At 36.4% G+C, this 17,616-nt stretch overlaps 1 protein-coding gene across 4 annotated transcripts in view; it reads right to left on the bottom strand.

Moving 5' to 3' along the window:
- Positions 1 to 17,616, bottom strand: part of tead3a (TEA domain family member 3 a) — a 57,484-nt gene that overhangs the window by 15,825 nt on the left and 24,043 nt on the right. For all 4 annotated transcript variants that reach the window (XM_073874924.1, XM_055188256.2, XM_055188255.2 and 1 more), the window contains exon 3: positions 564 to 628. In XM_073874924.1, the coding sequence (XP_073731025.1) occupies positions 564 to 628 (65 nt within the window). The remainder of the gene's footprint in view (positions 1 to 563; positions 629 to 17,616) is intronic.

Genomic DNA, 17,616 nt, shown 5'->3' with positions numbered 1-17,616 from the left:
TTTTTTAAAGCACCAGCATTTTTTATGATTTTTTACAAATTTAATGCCTTCCAGAAAACATACAATATATCAAATGAAAGAAAAGACCCTCTGCTTTAAAAAAAGTTTCATCCTATCTACATTTGTTTCTTTTTTATCACCTATCAAATATGGGTAGGTTTCTTAAAAATACAAAATTTGGAGCAAAAAGCTGAGATAAATGGATTTTTGTAAAGGACTTTTGTTAGAGATCAGATTCAGAGCGATCATTAAAACATACACAGAATTTTTACTGCTTGGCCTTAGTGGTTACTTCCTCGTTTTATAAGTTGGGTAAGAGCACCACCTGGTGGATAATAGCGGAAATACGGATTGACGTAAAAACTCATTGGCACGCAAGCGTTTTCTCATAAATAACAAGTTAACTCGTCAATGGTGGGGAAAGAGTTAATGCGAAAACTCTCACATTTAGGTTTTTTTATTGCCTAGAAGGTGAGTGAAGGTTTGGCAAAACAGAAATAACAGTATGCAAAGTAACCTGTGTAGTGTACATTTGTATTTATTACAAGTAATACTGATGATACCTGCTTTCGTGTTCGGGATTTTCCGGTCCGCAGCTTTATGTATCTTGCTATCAACTCATTGCGACCTGGATCAGCATAAATAAGAGAAACAGGATTAGTATTTGTAAAAAAAAACAGCAATGCAATGGCACAATGACAATATAATACGAGAAACAATATAGGCCTTTACAGTATATCACACTTAAACATTTATGTGCTCAATGCAAACAACATCAGTTTAATGATATGACATAATTATAATTTTTTTGATAGAAGTGACTAACAAAAGAAATAAAGGGGACATATCATGAAAATTGGACTTTTATCATGTTTAAGTGCTTTAATTGTGTCCCCAGTGCTTCTATCAACCTAGAAAATGTGACAAAGAACAACCCAGTAACTTAGTTTTGGTAAACCATTCTCTGCACGCATGTGAAAAACATAGGTCATACAGATTTGGCTCCCCTTGTGATGTCAGAAGGGGATTTTATTACAATAGTATCACCCCTTAGTCTGCACTATCCAACCACGGCAACCATTTAGAACAAAGATAGAGAGTGAGAGAGAAAATAATTGACAGCACAATTGAGTTTAAATAAATAAATAAAAAAACATTATGGTGATCAGTGTTTGCATTATATCCGCTTATTTGCATTTAAAGTGAAACACCTACAAAGTGGTGCTTACACCTAAAAATATGGGGTATTTTGAGCTAAAACTTAACATAGACACTCTGGTGGTGACAATGAAGACTTATTTTACATTTAAAAAAATGTCATTAAATGTCTCCTTTAAAATAATAACAATACCATTGCAGTAATGAAACATAATATGTCTTAAATATCACACTTAAGCATTTATATAACTCTTTTTTTTATATGAAATGATTTGAATTTTCTTTTTGACCCCTGTAGCTCAGCTAATAAAGCAAAGCATGACACCAACAGCAAGGTCATGGGTTCGATTCCCAGGGAACACATGTGCTGATATGATGTATGTGCTGCAATTTGTCTGAAACGAATACATGTAAATGTTTTTCCCTTGGCACGTAATTTAACACTTCTCACATAAAGCTTGTGGAAACAAGGACTCTTATAGACAGAATGCTTTAATGCCTCTACCAGCAACATCACAGCAGGGTGTAAAGCCTCGTATGTGACCATTAGTTTATTTATAGACCATTGAAAGACAAGGCTTGTGATAGATGAGTCAGGTGATGTGGGTGGTGACTTGGCAAAATGAAAAAGAAGCATCGGCCAATCGGGTCACACCGAGCGGATAAATGTTTTCATACAAAGGGCGATTTATTCGATGTTTACAACAATAAATCTGTTTGGGTAATACCATAAGTATGATGCTATGGAAGAAATGATCGGGAACAAAGGAAGACGGGGGAGGAGAGATAAAGAGGATTTCATCGCGGTTTATAAAGGGTTCGACCTTGTGAACAGCTGTGCAAAGTTTCAGCCATGATTTTTTTGGACGTCCCACCACCCCCCGACACATCCGACTGACTGACGGCCAGACCTCCTGGCCCATACACATGAACCCCAGCTCCCATATTACACCAGAGACTGATACACACAGGTCACGACAAACCATTATATTTAAAATAAATATCAAATACATTAGCACATTAATGCAGTATGATACTCCAATTCATAAGACATAATAAATAATGTTAATAAATTAATAAGCTTTTCACTGATGTGCTATTATTTAGGACCGGACAATATTTGGCCGAGATACAACTATTTGAAAATCTGGGGGTGCAAAAAAATCTAAATAATCGCCTCTAAAGTTAACCAAATAAAGTCCTTAGCAACACATATTACTAATAATAAAAATCTTTTTGATATATTTACGGTAGGAAATTTACAAAATATCTTCATGGAACATGATCTTTACTTCATATCCTAAAGATTTTTGGCAAAAAAAAAAAACTATAAAATTATATATCAAACTATAATTTGACCCATACAATGCACTGTAAAAAAATGCAGCATAAAGTTAAAACAACTTGCATTTGGAAGTCATTTCAATCTAATCTTTTAAGGTTTACCTTGTGAAAAGTTGACATAACTTATAAAAATAAGTTGAAATTGTTTAACTTACATAAAAATATATGTTGATTTGACAAAAATGCTGCATTTTATACAGTGTGTATTGTTGGCTATTGCAACGAATATACCTGTGCTACTTATGGGGTTGCAATAATATCAGTCATAATTCGCACAAATTATTAGGGATGTCCCGATCAGGTTTTTTTGCCCTCGAGTCAGAGTCATTTGATTTTGAGTATCTGCCGATACCGAGTCCCGATCCGATACTTCTATAATACATAAAAAAAAGAATAAATAAGAGCGAAAAAACAGAACCAGGATGTTCCTTATGTCATGCCGCATGCATTGCTGTTTCTGTGTGGAGTCAAAAGAGTCTAACTCTGTGCCAGCGCATAACTACAGATGTGTTAAAAATAATGAGAATATATATATAGTATATGTACAGGGGTTAAATTGGGATTTGTTTTGTGGGGATGCTCTGTTGGGAGGGAGGGTTCGATATATATATAAAAATATACTAAACGGGCCAAGTTTTGACCAATTTCTGACTGAACCCTATCAACATTTTTAATGTCTTTTGATTTCTTGTTTATAAAACATAAGCAGAATAGTTTAAATAGATTTTTTACATTTATTTTTTATTAAACTAAGTGTAACAACATACAGTAAGTGTAGTGTATTAAAGCAATAAGCCCCAAGAAGCAGTGGGGTTACCAGTGCATTTTATAACAACTAAGGGGCGTTGTTAGGCACGACCTGAAGCAAAGTGTCTAAAACCCCCTAAGCTGTTATAAAATGCACTGTAACACCACTGCTTCGCAGGGCTTATTGCTTTTTTAAAACGGTTACTTCATATGCATAGCAGGATTTCATCAAATAAAACAAAAATAAGTTGTAATTATATTAGTACAAATATTACTTTTCCGCCAAACAAAGTAGTTCCTCAGAATCAAGTGTTGCTGAAACAGAGCGCAGTTCCCAACCAACACAGATGCAGCAAAGACACAATGAAAATATGATTAAAGATTGAGGTGTTTAATTTTATAAATTAACATTCATCTAATTTATAAATTAACATTTATATCGTGCAACTGTTGAAGTGATAATCAAATATGCTTGGAAGCATGCTTAACTCTTTCCCCGTCAGCGTTATATTTTTAAAGTTGCCACCCAGTTTTAGTTTAAATAAACATAAAATATCAAATTAAAGAACAGACCCTCCGCTTCAAAAAAAACTGTTTCATCCTACCCAAATTTTCAGCTAAAAGCGGAGATAATTCCATTTTTGTGAAGATCAGATTCAGTGTCTGATCAAAACGTACACAGTGTTTTAGTGTTGAGTAAATGCGTCAGCAGTAGCGGAGTGGCCATCGGGAGAGTCGGGACATTTCCCGGTGGGCCGGTAGTGTTTTGAGGCTGCGAGGGCTGGTCTGATAATGGATAATAGTTATACATTGCAAGTTATAGCAACCCCGTCTGGCGGCCTGATGTGCGGCCGCTTCCCTCTGGTCAAACTGTGCAGCCTCTTTGCTCAACACAGTAGGCTATATAAAAGTGCTCAACCTGTTCGGCAGGTCCAACCATGTTTAGGATTTAAAAAAAATATAGGGGGATTATTGAACGGCCCCTTTTCCAAATTGCATAGCCTGTCGGCCTTTGATGTGAAAAGCCGCGTCGCCGAATGCCTGTTTATTTCAGTACATATGCGGTCGGATTGATCCATCAAGCGGAGACTATTTGATAGAAAGTGTGGATTAAGGATGTTTAAAATCTCTAGCCTGGTGGTCAGTGCTTGAATGGATAAAATCAGCACATTTGCAAAGGTTTATCTCCATATGACTATATATAATAAATAAAATTTAGAAGGGTAACTTTGCAGTATCACATTTTATATTTCCTACTATTAGATTTCTATTAGATTTGCATATTAATAGACGAAGGTATTCAACTGAAATATATAAATATCCTCACAACATTATTATTTCTCAAAACTTTGACAAAAATTATTTTCAAATGAACTGTATTCTTACCGTTATTCAAAGATGCACACATTATTCCGGATATGATTTGAATATTAGACGAGATAATATAACGGCAATGAACGTCTCATATGCCATTAAATATCCACATATAAATTAACATTACAGCATAATGAAATTAATAAAAAGACAAGGAAGCAGGATTGGCATGTAAATTGTATTATTATTAGCGGGAAAAAAGCAATATTACTGAAATAAACTCTGAGGTAATGAGCCAAACACGTTAAAATAAATAAGCAATAACCGTGGAAAAAACATTATTATCTCTCAAAACTTTATATGACAAAAATTATATTTAAAGGAAATATTCTTACAGTTATTCAAAGATGCACAAATTATTCCATAATACTCGCTCTGTTATGTAATAGCTGATTGACAGGTGCGCATCTCCGTCTTTCAACCAGGTATCATTTTGTATAGTTACTCATTTAGGAAAATTAGCCATGATTTAATGATTTTATTAATATTATGAAAATGTTTTTTTGGGGGCAAATTGATTACGATTTGTATTACCATAGTTTTACTACAAATAGGCTACGAGACATTTTTTTTTACCACGGAGGGCCGGTGGTATACGAAATTTCCCGGTAGATTTTTTGGTCCCACTCCGCCCCTGTGCGTCAGTGTTTAAGTTGGGTAAGATCGCAGGTTTCAACCAATTAGAACGAAGAACCAGAACTGCCCATTTTATAAACAACCTTTTTAAATAGTACTGTAGCCTACTGTAGCCTACTGTTTTGCGTAGAATAGTAGGCTTCACTTTTTAAGTGTTTCTTTTGTCATGTACAGTTACTTTGAAACAATGTAAAATAGTAATATATATGCTATATAAATATTTTTTTATTTTAAAATGTATACTGAATAAATATTGTGCAAAACAAGTGGATACGGCCAGTTTGTCGACTTTTAATTGCTGTACTTATGGGTAAAAAATAATTTAAATAAATTAAAATAATTAAAATTTATACTTCATCTGAAATGTAAATAAATAAGCTTTCCATTGATGTATGATTTGCAGACTGATCTCACGGAAAGTCTGTTATAAATGTTATAGTGCCGCAAAATTTTATCGTGTTCATGGCACGAAATTCAGCTTTTCCGTGACACTCGCACAAATTTCTATAAACAGTTTTTCGTATCCGTGGCACGACTTTCTTTTTCGTTTCATTTTATGTATTGTTTTCTTATTGATTTTTCCTATTTTCTTACCATTGTTGCTTGGCGTTGGAATTAGAATCACTTTCTGTTATATTTTTAGACATTCTAACCCAAACCCCAACTCTAACCCCAACTCCAGGCGAGAATAGTTTTAAAAGCAGAAGAAAAACATGTAGACACCAATACATAAAATTACACCCAAACCCCAAATCTAACCCCAAACCCAAGCGACAATGATATAAAAATAGGGAAAAAAATTGAAAACAATACAAAAAATTACATGAAAAAGAAAGTCGTGCCACGGACACAAGAAACTATTCATAGAAATTCGTGCAAGTGTCAAGAAAAAGACATTTGTGCTCAAGACACGAAAAAAAGTACATTTTGTGCAATGGACACAAATAAATTAATAAAATTTTGCGTGACTATAACACGAGTTTCAGTGAGATCATGTTGATGATTCGTTAGCAAACATTGTATGGGTCAAAACTATCAACATTTGTGCCAAAAATCATTAGGATATTAAGTAAAGATCATGCACCATAAAGATATTTTGTACATTTCCTACCATAAATGATCAAAAATGTGATTTCCTCAAAACTTTTTTGCACGCTCAGATTCCAGATTTTCAAATAGTTGTATCTCGGCCAAATATTGCTACAAATATACAGTGGTACTTATGACTGGTTTTGTGGTTCAGGGTCACATATAATGCATGCTTCTTAGATATTTGTATGGCTGTACAACACATACCAAACACACAAAAAAACATATTGAAGTTCTTTTAAGATCAACAAATGCTTGGCACCAATAGCTACCATGTGCAGGGTTAGGGTTAGTATTTATCACACCAACCCCAACAAATTTGAGGCTTTTTTATTTAATGAACCAGTACTGATGAAATGATAACACAGGTGGATGTCAAAAAGGGATTAGACGGCCAGACAGCTAAATAAAAAAATGCACATGGAAAGGAGAGGGCAAACATATTCTGTTCCAGACAGACAGAGGAGACCGTGATATAGAGGCAGAGAGAATCTGGACCGTTCCCAACAGCCTTGAACTCCTGAATCCCAGCCAAAAGCTTTCAGAAGGCTGCACTCTACCTGCCCACAAATAGTGTGTTTATGACCCTAAACTAAATGCTGTACTTCCTGGGAGGCTTGGAAAAAAGGACAGATAACATTGGGAGAAAGTAGCAGGAAGTAAGGAAAACATGTGAAACTGGAAACAAGAGGTCTTTGCAGCTTAGATGTAATTCATACTAGACAGGCTGCAAAACATCTGTTTCTGACTGCTGAGATTAGCAGATATTTTTATCTAAAGCATCTTAATGCATTAACAATCTCTCTCAAGCTACTTTATGCAAGTCATCGTGTGCTTTGTTTAAGAACATTGGTCACAGCTAAATAACCAAAAGTGGGTTCAAGCAACTCTTCCTGAGCTTGAACCTAAAACTGTGTGGTTACCATCCCATATCTTTCAGCACTATAGTGTTTCCTTTTGGGTTGTGACAACAGTTGTATGGCAGTCATGTGGGAGAATCATGTTTAAATCTGGATTATGTCAAGTCCCGATCCCATTTACGTCTACCGGTTCATTTCCTCTCCGTGTCTCCCATTTGTCACTATAAGTAAAATCAGCTAAATTTGAGATCATTTGCACACCAGCCATCCAGTATGGCCACAATCCAAGAACCACATCAGGAAAAAAAGTAGAAAGTTTAAAGACGTTTATCTCTCTCTTTGGTAGGAAAATGAAATAGTTTAACCATACATTTTTCCAAGTGCTGAATCTAAAAGAAGCAGATCTGACTAAAGACGTTCCAAAGAAAGTGCCGATTCGCTTAAAGATTCCTCTAAAGTGCATCCAGGAAAAGCACGGGAGAAATGAAACCTCCTTTGTACGCATTTATCCCCAAAATAAAAAACTTTTTTTAATGACTCTGACCTTTCTCAAATTAGAAAGGGCACCTTGCTGGGATATAAATCACCATGGCAAAGGTGTTTGGCTATTTTGACTTTCCCAGACTGTTTGATGGTGGACACAGATTTAAGCGCTTAAGCCTTATAAGAACTGACTGTGAGACTGTCCATTGGGAAGAACGAAATCAATAAGGATGTTGTCTATAGTATGTTTCCACTAGTTTTTCTTTTGTTTATGGATCATTTTTCACAGTATCCTTCTTGGTTCACCCTGGATAACCCTCCATCCGACCAGATGCATGCGTGTTTATTGACTAAAACCACCTGCATTTTAACAACTCTCCCACCACCCACCTGTTGGCCCGCAGTAAAAAGTCAAGGATTAGAAACTGCCAATCAGGAGAAAGCCCAAACCGCTGGGCCAATTAAAAACAGGTGTCATGCCTTCCTGCGCTGGCTAAAACCAGATTCTCACAAGCTGATGCAATCCACTCCCTGGCATCTCAGACAATACATCAGGATGTGGACAAATATGCTGCTGTAGCTCAATTGGTAAATTATTGCATAGCAGTGCAAAACGTCATGGGTTTCATCCTAGAAAACACACATACTGGCGGACAAACTGCTCTATAATGCGCCTTTGTCACTACATTGTCTCAGACGATGACAAGTTTGTCCTGTGGTGGCTACCATAGCTTCTCTATGCATTTTAGAAAGGAAGGGATGAGCGGTGGACATAATGCTATATGCTAGTGTTTAGGCTAAAGTTCTGCTATTGAAGTTACAGTTACGTTTTGCGTGTCCATACTGAAAAAACACAAACTTACCACTCAGAAACGTCCATTAACGGTCCTCATTTATGTCCAAGAGACTCAATAATAAACATTTACATTTTAATCCTTTCATTTTTCATATTCAAAAACTTCGCTGCGCATCCATGTCTGTGATAAGCAAACGTGCGCTGTAGTCCCGTTTATAGGCGCATATTACTAACCAGGCGCGGATTGACAGCTGGCCCGCCCAATCAGAAATGTAAAAAATACTACTCTGTATAGTTAGACATGTATACTACTTTATGTGGTGTAATTTATCTATTGCATGTTATGTTAAAAACAGTAAAATTATAAGTAAGCGTGATAACTATTTAAAAACTATTAAAGCAGTTGAATGTTGCGTTATAATGAAATATTCCCGAGCAGCTTTCAGCCATGATCACTTTGAGATCTTTTTTTTGCAAGCAAGTAGAAAACGTATTTTGAATAACAACACGTTATAAATATGTGCTGCGCGCTTTCCTCTCAATAACATAAACACACAACAAATATGACAGCGGGGTAAAAAATAGAAAGAAAACATCTGATCATAGTGATGTTGTTTGATATAGCGATATAGCAGCACTATATGTCACGCCACGTTTATTGCTACACTTTATACAATATAGCCTATTGCTTTTAAGCAACAAATAGCCTATCATAACAACCTATAAGCCTACTGTGTAATTGAGACATTAATTTAAGAAATGCATTAAAGCAGAAAGACGTAGGCTGCGGAAATATAGTGGGTTCACTTCAATCCACACCACAGACGTTCTTGGTTTGCTTCTTATTTATTAAATCGAGGCAATTGTTTGATCAAACATTGATTAATATTAAGATACAATTTATACAAAACGAAATTCATTTTAAAGCAAGTCTTTCTACAAAACAAACCTCGCAAAATCGCTTGCCCGACGTCCATTACGGGCTATGGCGAATTCCTGTCGGGCTAAAAAAAAATGATGCGCCTTGGCCGTCGGGCGGAGAAAAATATTGTAATGTGTTTGCATTCTCTCAGATTTAGTTAGGTAATTATGTTGTATGTAATTCGGCGTCATCTTGTTAGCCATTACTATCCTCACTAACAAGTGAAACTGTCAGGAAATTAAGTGAAAGCATTCAATCCATTATTCCTTTCGTTCACGTCTGATATGCGCGCTCCTCGGCTCCGCTCTTCACGAGTAGGCTTGCTCTTGTGCTCATCAAAAAGTATATTAAATGTTTATTTATTTGTCATTTCGTTTAACCCCAGAGTCTAACATTATTCTAGCAATTCCCTTTTTCTTTATCTATTTAAGTTAACTTAAATATGTGAGAACGAACATATATTTTTAGTGATTTGCATGAAGAGAATATGATGTTAGAAGCTTCATTTTAAGCATTTAGTAACCGTATTTATTTAAACACTTTAATAGGTTATTTAAAAAAGTATAAGGTTTTTTTGGGTTCATTTATATTTCCTGTCACTGTGTGCAGGTTCTTTTTTGTAGGCTATGAGAGCCCAATATTTTTTTACCAAAAAGGCTTAATAAATGTCACATTGCATTACAATTTAAAGTATCAATAATGTCAAAAATGTGACGTGCAGTTCGGGTGTGTGTGTATTCTGTTTAAATTAGTGTTCTGAAGTTTTGACGAATTTTATAGACTTGTTATAGTTTCTTATTCAAAAGTGACACCCATAGATTCAGGCCCACCCGGACTTAATCCATGCCCACCCATATGTCACGTTCTGCATCCGCCACTGTTACTAACACGCTCATTAAATAACAAAAACAATACTGCGCCATTAACTTTAGAGCATGTTTTAGTTGGTCAATGGTGTAGTCTATTTTAGTTGCTTCAAAATAGCAACGCGCCAACAATGCGCCTGAACACACCTCGTTTTCAGAATAAAATGCCCATGGGCGCAAAATTGGGCGCAAATGCATTTGCTATTTAAACAAAGTGCCGCTAAATGTAAAAATAATAATTGCGCAAGATTGAAACTTGCAATAGACACTTGTGTCGCACACATTGCACTGCATTGGCCCAAGGTCTGTTTAGACACACATAGCTACTAAAGGAGCTGCTCTGAAAAACAGCCAATCAGAGCAGAGCTCAACATTATTATTCATGACCCTTTCAAATAAGGTAATAATAGACCATTTCATTCTGTGGGATAATCCTAGGGTTTTAAATGGACGTAAAACCGTCTCTTGTATGATTTTTGCACTTAATAAAGCCACATACCTTCTATGTAGATATCAGAGAGCAATTAAACAGATTATTTTAATGCATTCGTTGGCACCTTTAAATGCACTGTAAGTCACTTCCGATAAAAGTGTCTGTCAATTGCATAATGTAATAAATTAAATGTAAAAATTAAGTAGTACTAGTAATCTTTAGTGTTATTTATATCAACATGGCCAGCTTGAAATTGATCAAACTTAACCCGAACAAATTTACTTTAGCATGCACACTGAATTAAGTTAGCATAATTTCTCCTTATTTAACTCTTTATTATCGTGAAACTGCTTTGAAACAATCAGTGCTGCATAAAGCCTTATATAAATCAAGGAGGTATTTTTTACAAACCTACTTGGTGCATCTGAAGTACAAAATACGAGTTAGTCACAACTTAATTACAGTACTTGTTTGATTTGCGCAATACCTTTACAGACAGTAAATACTTCAAATAGTTACACTCTTTCTAGAGTCTTAATAAAATGGCCAAACTTTCTGATGGCACAGAAACAGGTTTCTTTAGTCATTTCTTAAGATTCATACAAAAACAAAACAGTAATAATATACACAGATATGTCAGTGAATCCATAATGAACTAATTAAAGTCACGATTTAAATCAAGACACATAATGACTATGTTTGCAATTATTGCAAGTATGTCATTATGTGCATGAATATATAAGTGTGAGTTCACACATTTCTGGAAGAGCCAGTCTGAACCTCTGGCAATCCTGCAGAACGTGTTCTTACTTGCTCTGAAAACAGATACGAGCACACACATAAGCTGTCAAAACATGCCGGTTGAGTTAAAGATGGGTGGACCGTCCCCGCAGCGAGAGGTCAAAGGATCAAATAAGTTTCATCTCACAGTCTTAGTGGTCACTCAAGGCCAGCACTTATCTGAAGTGGAGTACACAAAATTTTAAATGTACACTCCCTGACCTCTGACAACCCCTGGAGGGCGGCCCTCCCCCGGTCTAACCTTTTATATCTCAACAACTCCCTAAATCACGGCTCTATCACTCCATGTTGTTGTCGGAGAGCCAGTGTCTTTATTAGGGGCCGTTTACACGACAACGTTTTAAGCCAAAAACCGGATATTTTTGTGTTTTGTCTGTTTGTTTACACAACAACAGTGTATTAAAGTCACCATTATTGTTTCTGTGTAAACAACAAAAATAAAATCTTTAAAAACTATGACATCACGTGTATGCGTATTATGTGTTTAGTCTATAGACGGTTTCAGCAGTAACAACATAAACAAACGGCTTTCGTGGAATATACGTAACTTCCGGTAAACTTTCGCAATATAACAAAGTAGTAACAAGCAAAATAAACAACACGTAGATTACCTTAGTTCAAATCATAGCTAAAGCGTATCAATAACTACACTAATCTAATGTTACTGTGTAAAATGTGTACTACGGCATATAATGTATACAATGTTAACTACAGATCGGCTGCCAAACTTCCCTTCACACAGCAGTGATTCATGATCGCCGTCTCCCCGCGTCTTATTAACCGAAGCATGTGTTATTTTCGACGAGGCACAAATTTGTGCGTGAGATGTGCATAGGGATGTTTTCACGAACAAATCGTGATTCAACAAAAACTTTCGTATAATAGAATACGCAAATATTCTATTCAAGAAAACCTAAAACCGCTCGTACGCAATATTTACGTACACTATAATCAAATACTAGGCTATAATTATAATGTTTATAATAATGTTGATATATAAAATTAACATGATTAATTTTAATCTCTGTCATATTAATTAAATGTCGTATTTGTTAACGCATCCGATACTTACTTAGTGTTACTCCGGTCGGTGGATAGCACTGGCCTCCTCCAGCGACAGCAAAACCTCCCAAATAAAAAATGCTCTAAGCAAAACGTAACTTTACCGAAAATAAATTTAATCATGAATTTCTTTTCGAGCTCTTTTGCTTCTACGACAAACTGCTCTAAAGTTTTCTGTGGACCAGCCTGCAAAAAATCCCTTATATGGAGTTGGTTTGGGTGTGTTTTATGGAAATTACCAACCTTGTGCACGCGACCGCTCATGTAGAGCACTCCAAATTCACTAACGTAAGAACAACTATAAAAACAAACTCATGTGAAATGCATGTGTTGTGAATTAGGCGTAAAATTTTCATGAGAAGTTCAAGTGTGCGTAAAAATACGAAAAACGTACGCAATTATTAGTGAAGGAGACCCAGTGTTTGTGCCTCTCAAGATACTGAGTTTAATAAACGTTTCTCCGACAAAGTTTACAAAAAAATTCAGCTTTTTATATTCCAGGTTATCGTACCTCACTGTCCATCCAAAGAAAACCGCTTGGCGTTTTAGCCATCTTGATTGTTTGGACTTGCGCAGACATGTAGTGTTTCTTTACAAAGTAACATTGCCATCTACTGGCCAAGCGTGTGTAAGATTCAGTTAACTTTTCTAATATTTTGCGCGTGCAAACACGTTATTTTGAATGTAGATGCGTAGCGAGTGCGCTCAAATAGATTGCGCTGCAGCCAGTTGAAACTTCTTCAACTTTTCAGAATGCCATGTTGAAAAAACATTTCCGTCGCATTTCCGTGCGGTTTTAAATGCAAAAATGTGAAACACGTATAATACAGATTTTTCTCACAAAGGAGACAATTTTTGTTTAAGTGCATTTGTTGTTGTGTAAACGTAGGCTACGTTGCTTAGTGTTTTTCTTATTAGATACACATTCATAAAGAAAAGGATAGAGAGAAGAAATTGTTGCAGGCCAGACTTGAGCCTGCGTCGCCTGTATCTCAGCTTAACATGTGTACCGACTGCAGTGCCAGCCAATGACTTCCTCTCGATTTCTCACATCTGCCACAGCTTCTTGGAAATCAGCTTCGCTATCATTTATCACACAGATGCATCCGTGTCATCTCCTCGGAAAAAACCATCACATCTGTTGAGCTTGTGCAGCTGAGATGATGATGTCATGCGCCTGCTAATTCGCAAGGTTGCGAGAACAGACGACCGTAACTATCAACAACTTCAATAAAAAGCTACTACCATAACAAGAAAAGAAGCATAATTGCAAACAGATTTCCAGCGAAAGACCTTGAGATCATTTACGAAGTGATAGCCTTGATATCATGTCTAAAACTCAACAGCTCTGACACACAAGCAATAAACTTAAGTGATTGCAGGTCGAGACTTAAAAAAAAACATTCTGGCAACACATCACAGGTGTTAGATGACAAATCAAGCTCATTAAAGCGGCCAGACACACAATGAGAACGCTGGATAGTTTAACTTGTCTTCCCACGTTCCAAAGAGAGTGAACTTTATTGGGAGAGCTGCTTTCTGTTAGGAGACAGCAGGAGATCTGCAGTGAGTAATGAAGCTCTGAGGAGCATTAACAATGTTGGCATTGATGATAAAGACAAAATTAAGCTTGACTGTTTAGTTTTCAGTTTCCAGTGAACAAAGTGTCCCGGCACAAAGGCTCTGTTACAAACCCTAATGGCTAGCGAAATTATGAATAGGATACCCCACTGCGAGAATTTTTGGTATTGGCACACATCCACCGCTAAAGTTAATAAATCCCCCCGTATGAGTCATAAATTCACAAGTTAAAAGACAGCTGCTTATATAGGTAGTCGACAGCAACGCTTTAGGTTTTCGAATAGAGCTACAAGTGAGACGGTGGTAACATTTTGAAAAATCAGAATCTTTACGATCTAATCTATGGGTAAGAGATTTGGATGGCGAAAGCACAAAGTCAACTGGGACATCTCTCCGATGTCTCCCCCAGATGGCCAGACTATTTTAGTGCTGTCTAGTCAAAGTATACATTGCGGCTGGTGAACTTGTAAGCACTGGAGGTGAAGGGCATATCAGGATACCCAGTGCACCATCGGAGATTAACATTAGGGTCCTGGCATTAACGTCTGGAACAAGCCTGTTTGTTCACACTATGACAATAACTATAACTATACTAGCATTAACACTAATAGACAATTCTGATAATGTTCATTCTAAACTCCCGCCCTGCAGTGTTAAGTGTTAACAATAACTTTATAGTTAATTTTTTTTTAAATTAAAGGTTCAGTGTGTAGATTTTAGCGACATCTAGCTGTCAGGGTGTGAACTGCAACCAATGGCTCAGTCCACAGCTCACCCCTCCCTTAAAAAGTATAGAGAAACTATGGTAGCCACTACAGGACAAACATCATCGTCTGAGACAACGTAGTGACATAACAGGCTACTGCAGAAACATGGCGGCACAAAATGGCAACTTCCAGGTTAGGGGACCCGCAGTGTATATAGATAAAAATGGCTTATATTTAGTAAATAAAAACAATACAGTTCATTATGTAAGGTCTTTAAATAGGGCTGCATGATATATCGGCCGACATGTCGTTATCGGCCGATAACTGCTTATTTTTAATATTATCGGTTATCGGTCTGATAGCAAAATTAGGCCGATAAATGAAAGCCGATAAATGATGGATTATTTTGGTTTGTTGAACCACTTCACTTGCTCATTGCTGGCCATGTGGAGTATTGATTGGTGCTTTCTGTGACATAGCACGAAGATGACACGTGTTGCGAGCTTTAAGAAGAGTATGCTAGTCTAGCGCAAAGACAAGATGTCCGCGGTCTGGGAGTTTTTCATTGTGAAAATAATATGAATATTTATCGGCCTATATATATATATATCGGTTATCGGCCCCCAAATATAAAGAGTTAGCGGTTATCGGTATCGGCCAAAATTTCCATATCGGTGCATCCTTATCTTTAAACACCACTGATAATATAGTTATGTAGATTATATTGCATTTCCGTCAAGAGAGTCTTCTAAAAGTTACTACACAATGCACCTTTAAAAGCGGGGTGCATGATCTCTGAAAGCCAATGTTGATATTTGAAATCACCTAAACAAACACGCCCCTACCCCAATAGAATCTGGACCTTTTTTTATAGACTTGCTCCACACATACGCAACCCAGGCAATGATGTACTGCTGATTGGCTACAAGTGTGTTTTGGTACTCGGCCCGACTCCATTTTGCAAAAGTGTTTTTCAAAAATCACGCACCCCGCCTTTAAAGATAAAATCAGAGTTCATAACACAACTGTAAAGATAAAAATACAATAAACGGTATTCATACATTTTTTCCAGCTGATAAACGATAAACCATTGACAGCCAATTAAATCAATTCAAATTTAATGAGTGAAGTTGAAGGTGACACTGTGTAGAAGCGCATCGCTGAGGTCCATAACATAAAATTAGCTAAAATTACCTCTTGTTGACTAAGTAATGCTTTTTTTCTACTACACTGCTTATGCCAATAAATAAGATGATCGATTACACAAACTAGATTCACCGTTTAAAGGTACAGTGTGTAACTTTTAGTAGGATTTCTTGACATAAATGAAATATAATCTACATAACTATATTATCAGTGGTGTATAAAGACCTTACAAAATGAACTGGATTGTTTTTATTACCTTAGAATGAGACGTTTTTATCTACATACTAGGGCTGTAACGATTAAGCGTGCAAATGCGCGTTTTCTCAATGAATGAATTTGAATGAATTACGGTGAAATGCCGCCACATCCAAAAGCCAGGGGGTGCTCTCGTGCAGAAACTCCCTTTGTGCCACAGAAGAAGTAGCATTACAAACACTATTCCAGGAAATGTCTACAGGAATATTTATATCGCTGTTCTTCAAATTGTTTCAGGTATTTTCATGATAATAAAGAATATTTTGAATGATTTTGTTTAACGAGTGTTGCTTTTTTAAAACGACTCTGACTCGTAATGATTTTATATTGATAATGACTTCCTATTGATCAAAGACCCGTAGTACACGCACAAGCTGTGCATGAAACACAGAATCGCAGCCTTGCGATTCAGAATCGATTTCAGACAGGCATTTTTAATGGGACGCACGATTAATCGTTACAGCCCTACTACATACACTAAGGGTCTCCTTACATGGAAGTCGACATCATGTTTCTACAGTAGCCCTAAATGGACAAACTGCTCTACAGAGCGTGTTTCGTCCCTACGCTATGTCAGACGACGACATGTTTGTCCATGGGGTGACTACCGTAGCTTCTCTATCCGTTTCGAAATATTAACAAATGACTTATCTGTGAGCTTCATTATTTTTTAAAAATTTGTGTGTGCTCATAATCTTTAATCAAAAATGTAAATCTCCTCCCCTCCTCAAAATGATCTCTCTTCACTTCCGGTCAAAAGTATGGCAGGTGGGCGGGGTCCGGGAGATGATCGCAGCGATTAGCAATTAGCAACACGACCCAACTTCAAACGATCCAATCAGATCTCGATGGACAAATTCAAATCCAGCCCTGCCTTATTTCATCTCAAAAGCCGTTTCATTCGGATATACGTCACCACTGGAAAAATAAGGCAATCGCTACTTCCGTTTCATGGCGACTTTAAAGATCCGCAGAATATTTATTTGCTGGTTATAGCCACTGTAAATGCAACAAAAACAGCATATTTATTCATTTAATGACATTGTAAACATTTGCAGAAGTTTTTATCAAATCTACAACATTAGGGCCATTAACTCTTTCCCCGCCACTGACAAGTTATCTCGTCAATTAAGAAAAAACATTTGTATAAAAAATGTGTTCCAGATGAGTTTTTATGGTTATCTGTAATACCGCGACTATCCACTAGATGAAAAACTGAAGCAAAAAAATATTAATTTTACACTCCGTGTATGTTTTGATAATCGTTCTGAATCTGATCTCTAACAAAATTGCAGCTTTTTGCAAAAATGCAGCTTTTTGTTAAAAAAAAAATATATTTTTGAAGAAAAATACCAA

Source organism: Misgurnus anguillicaudatus, chromosome 13 (assembly GCF_027580225.2).
Source record: "Misgurnus anguillicaudatus chromosome 13, ASM2758022v2, whole genome shotgun sequence".
NCBI classification, from domain to species: domain Eukaryota; kingdom Metazoa; phylum Chordata; class Actinopteri; order Cypriniformes; family Cobitidae; genus Misgurnus; species Misgurnus anguillicaudatus.
The sequence above is the reverse complement of the archived record's forward strand: the minus strand, read 5'-3'. Positions and strand labels throughout refer to the sequence as shown.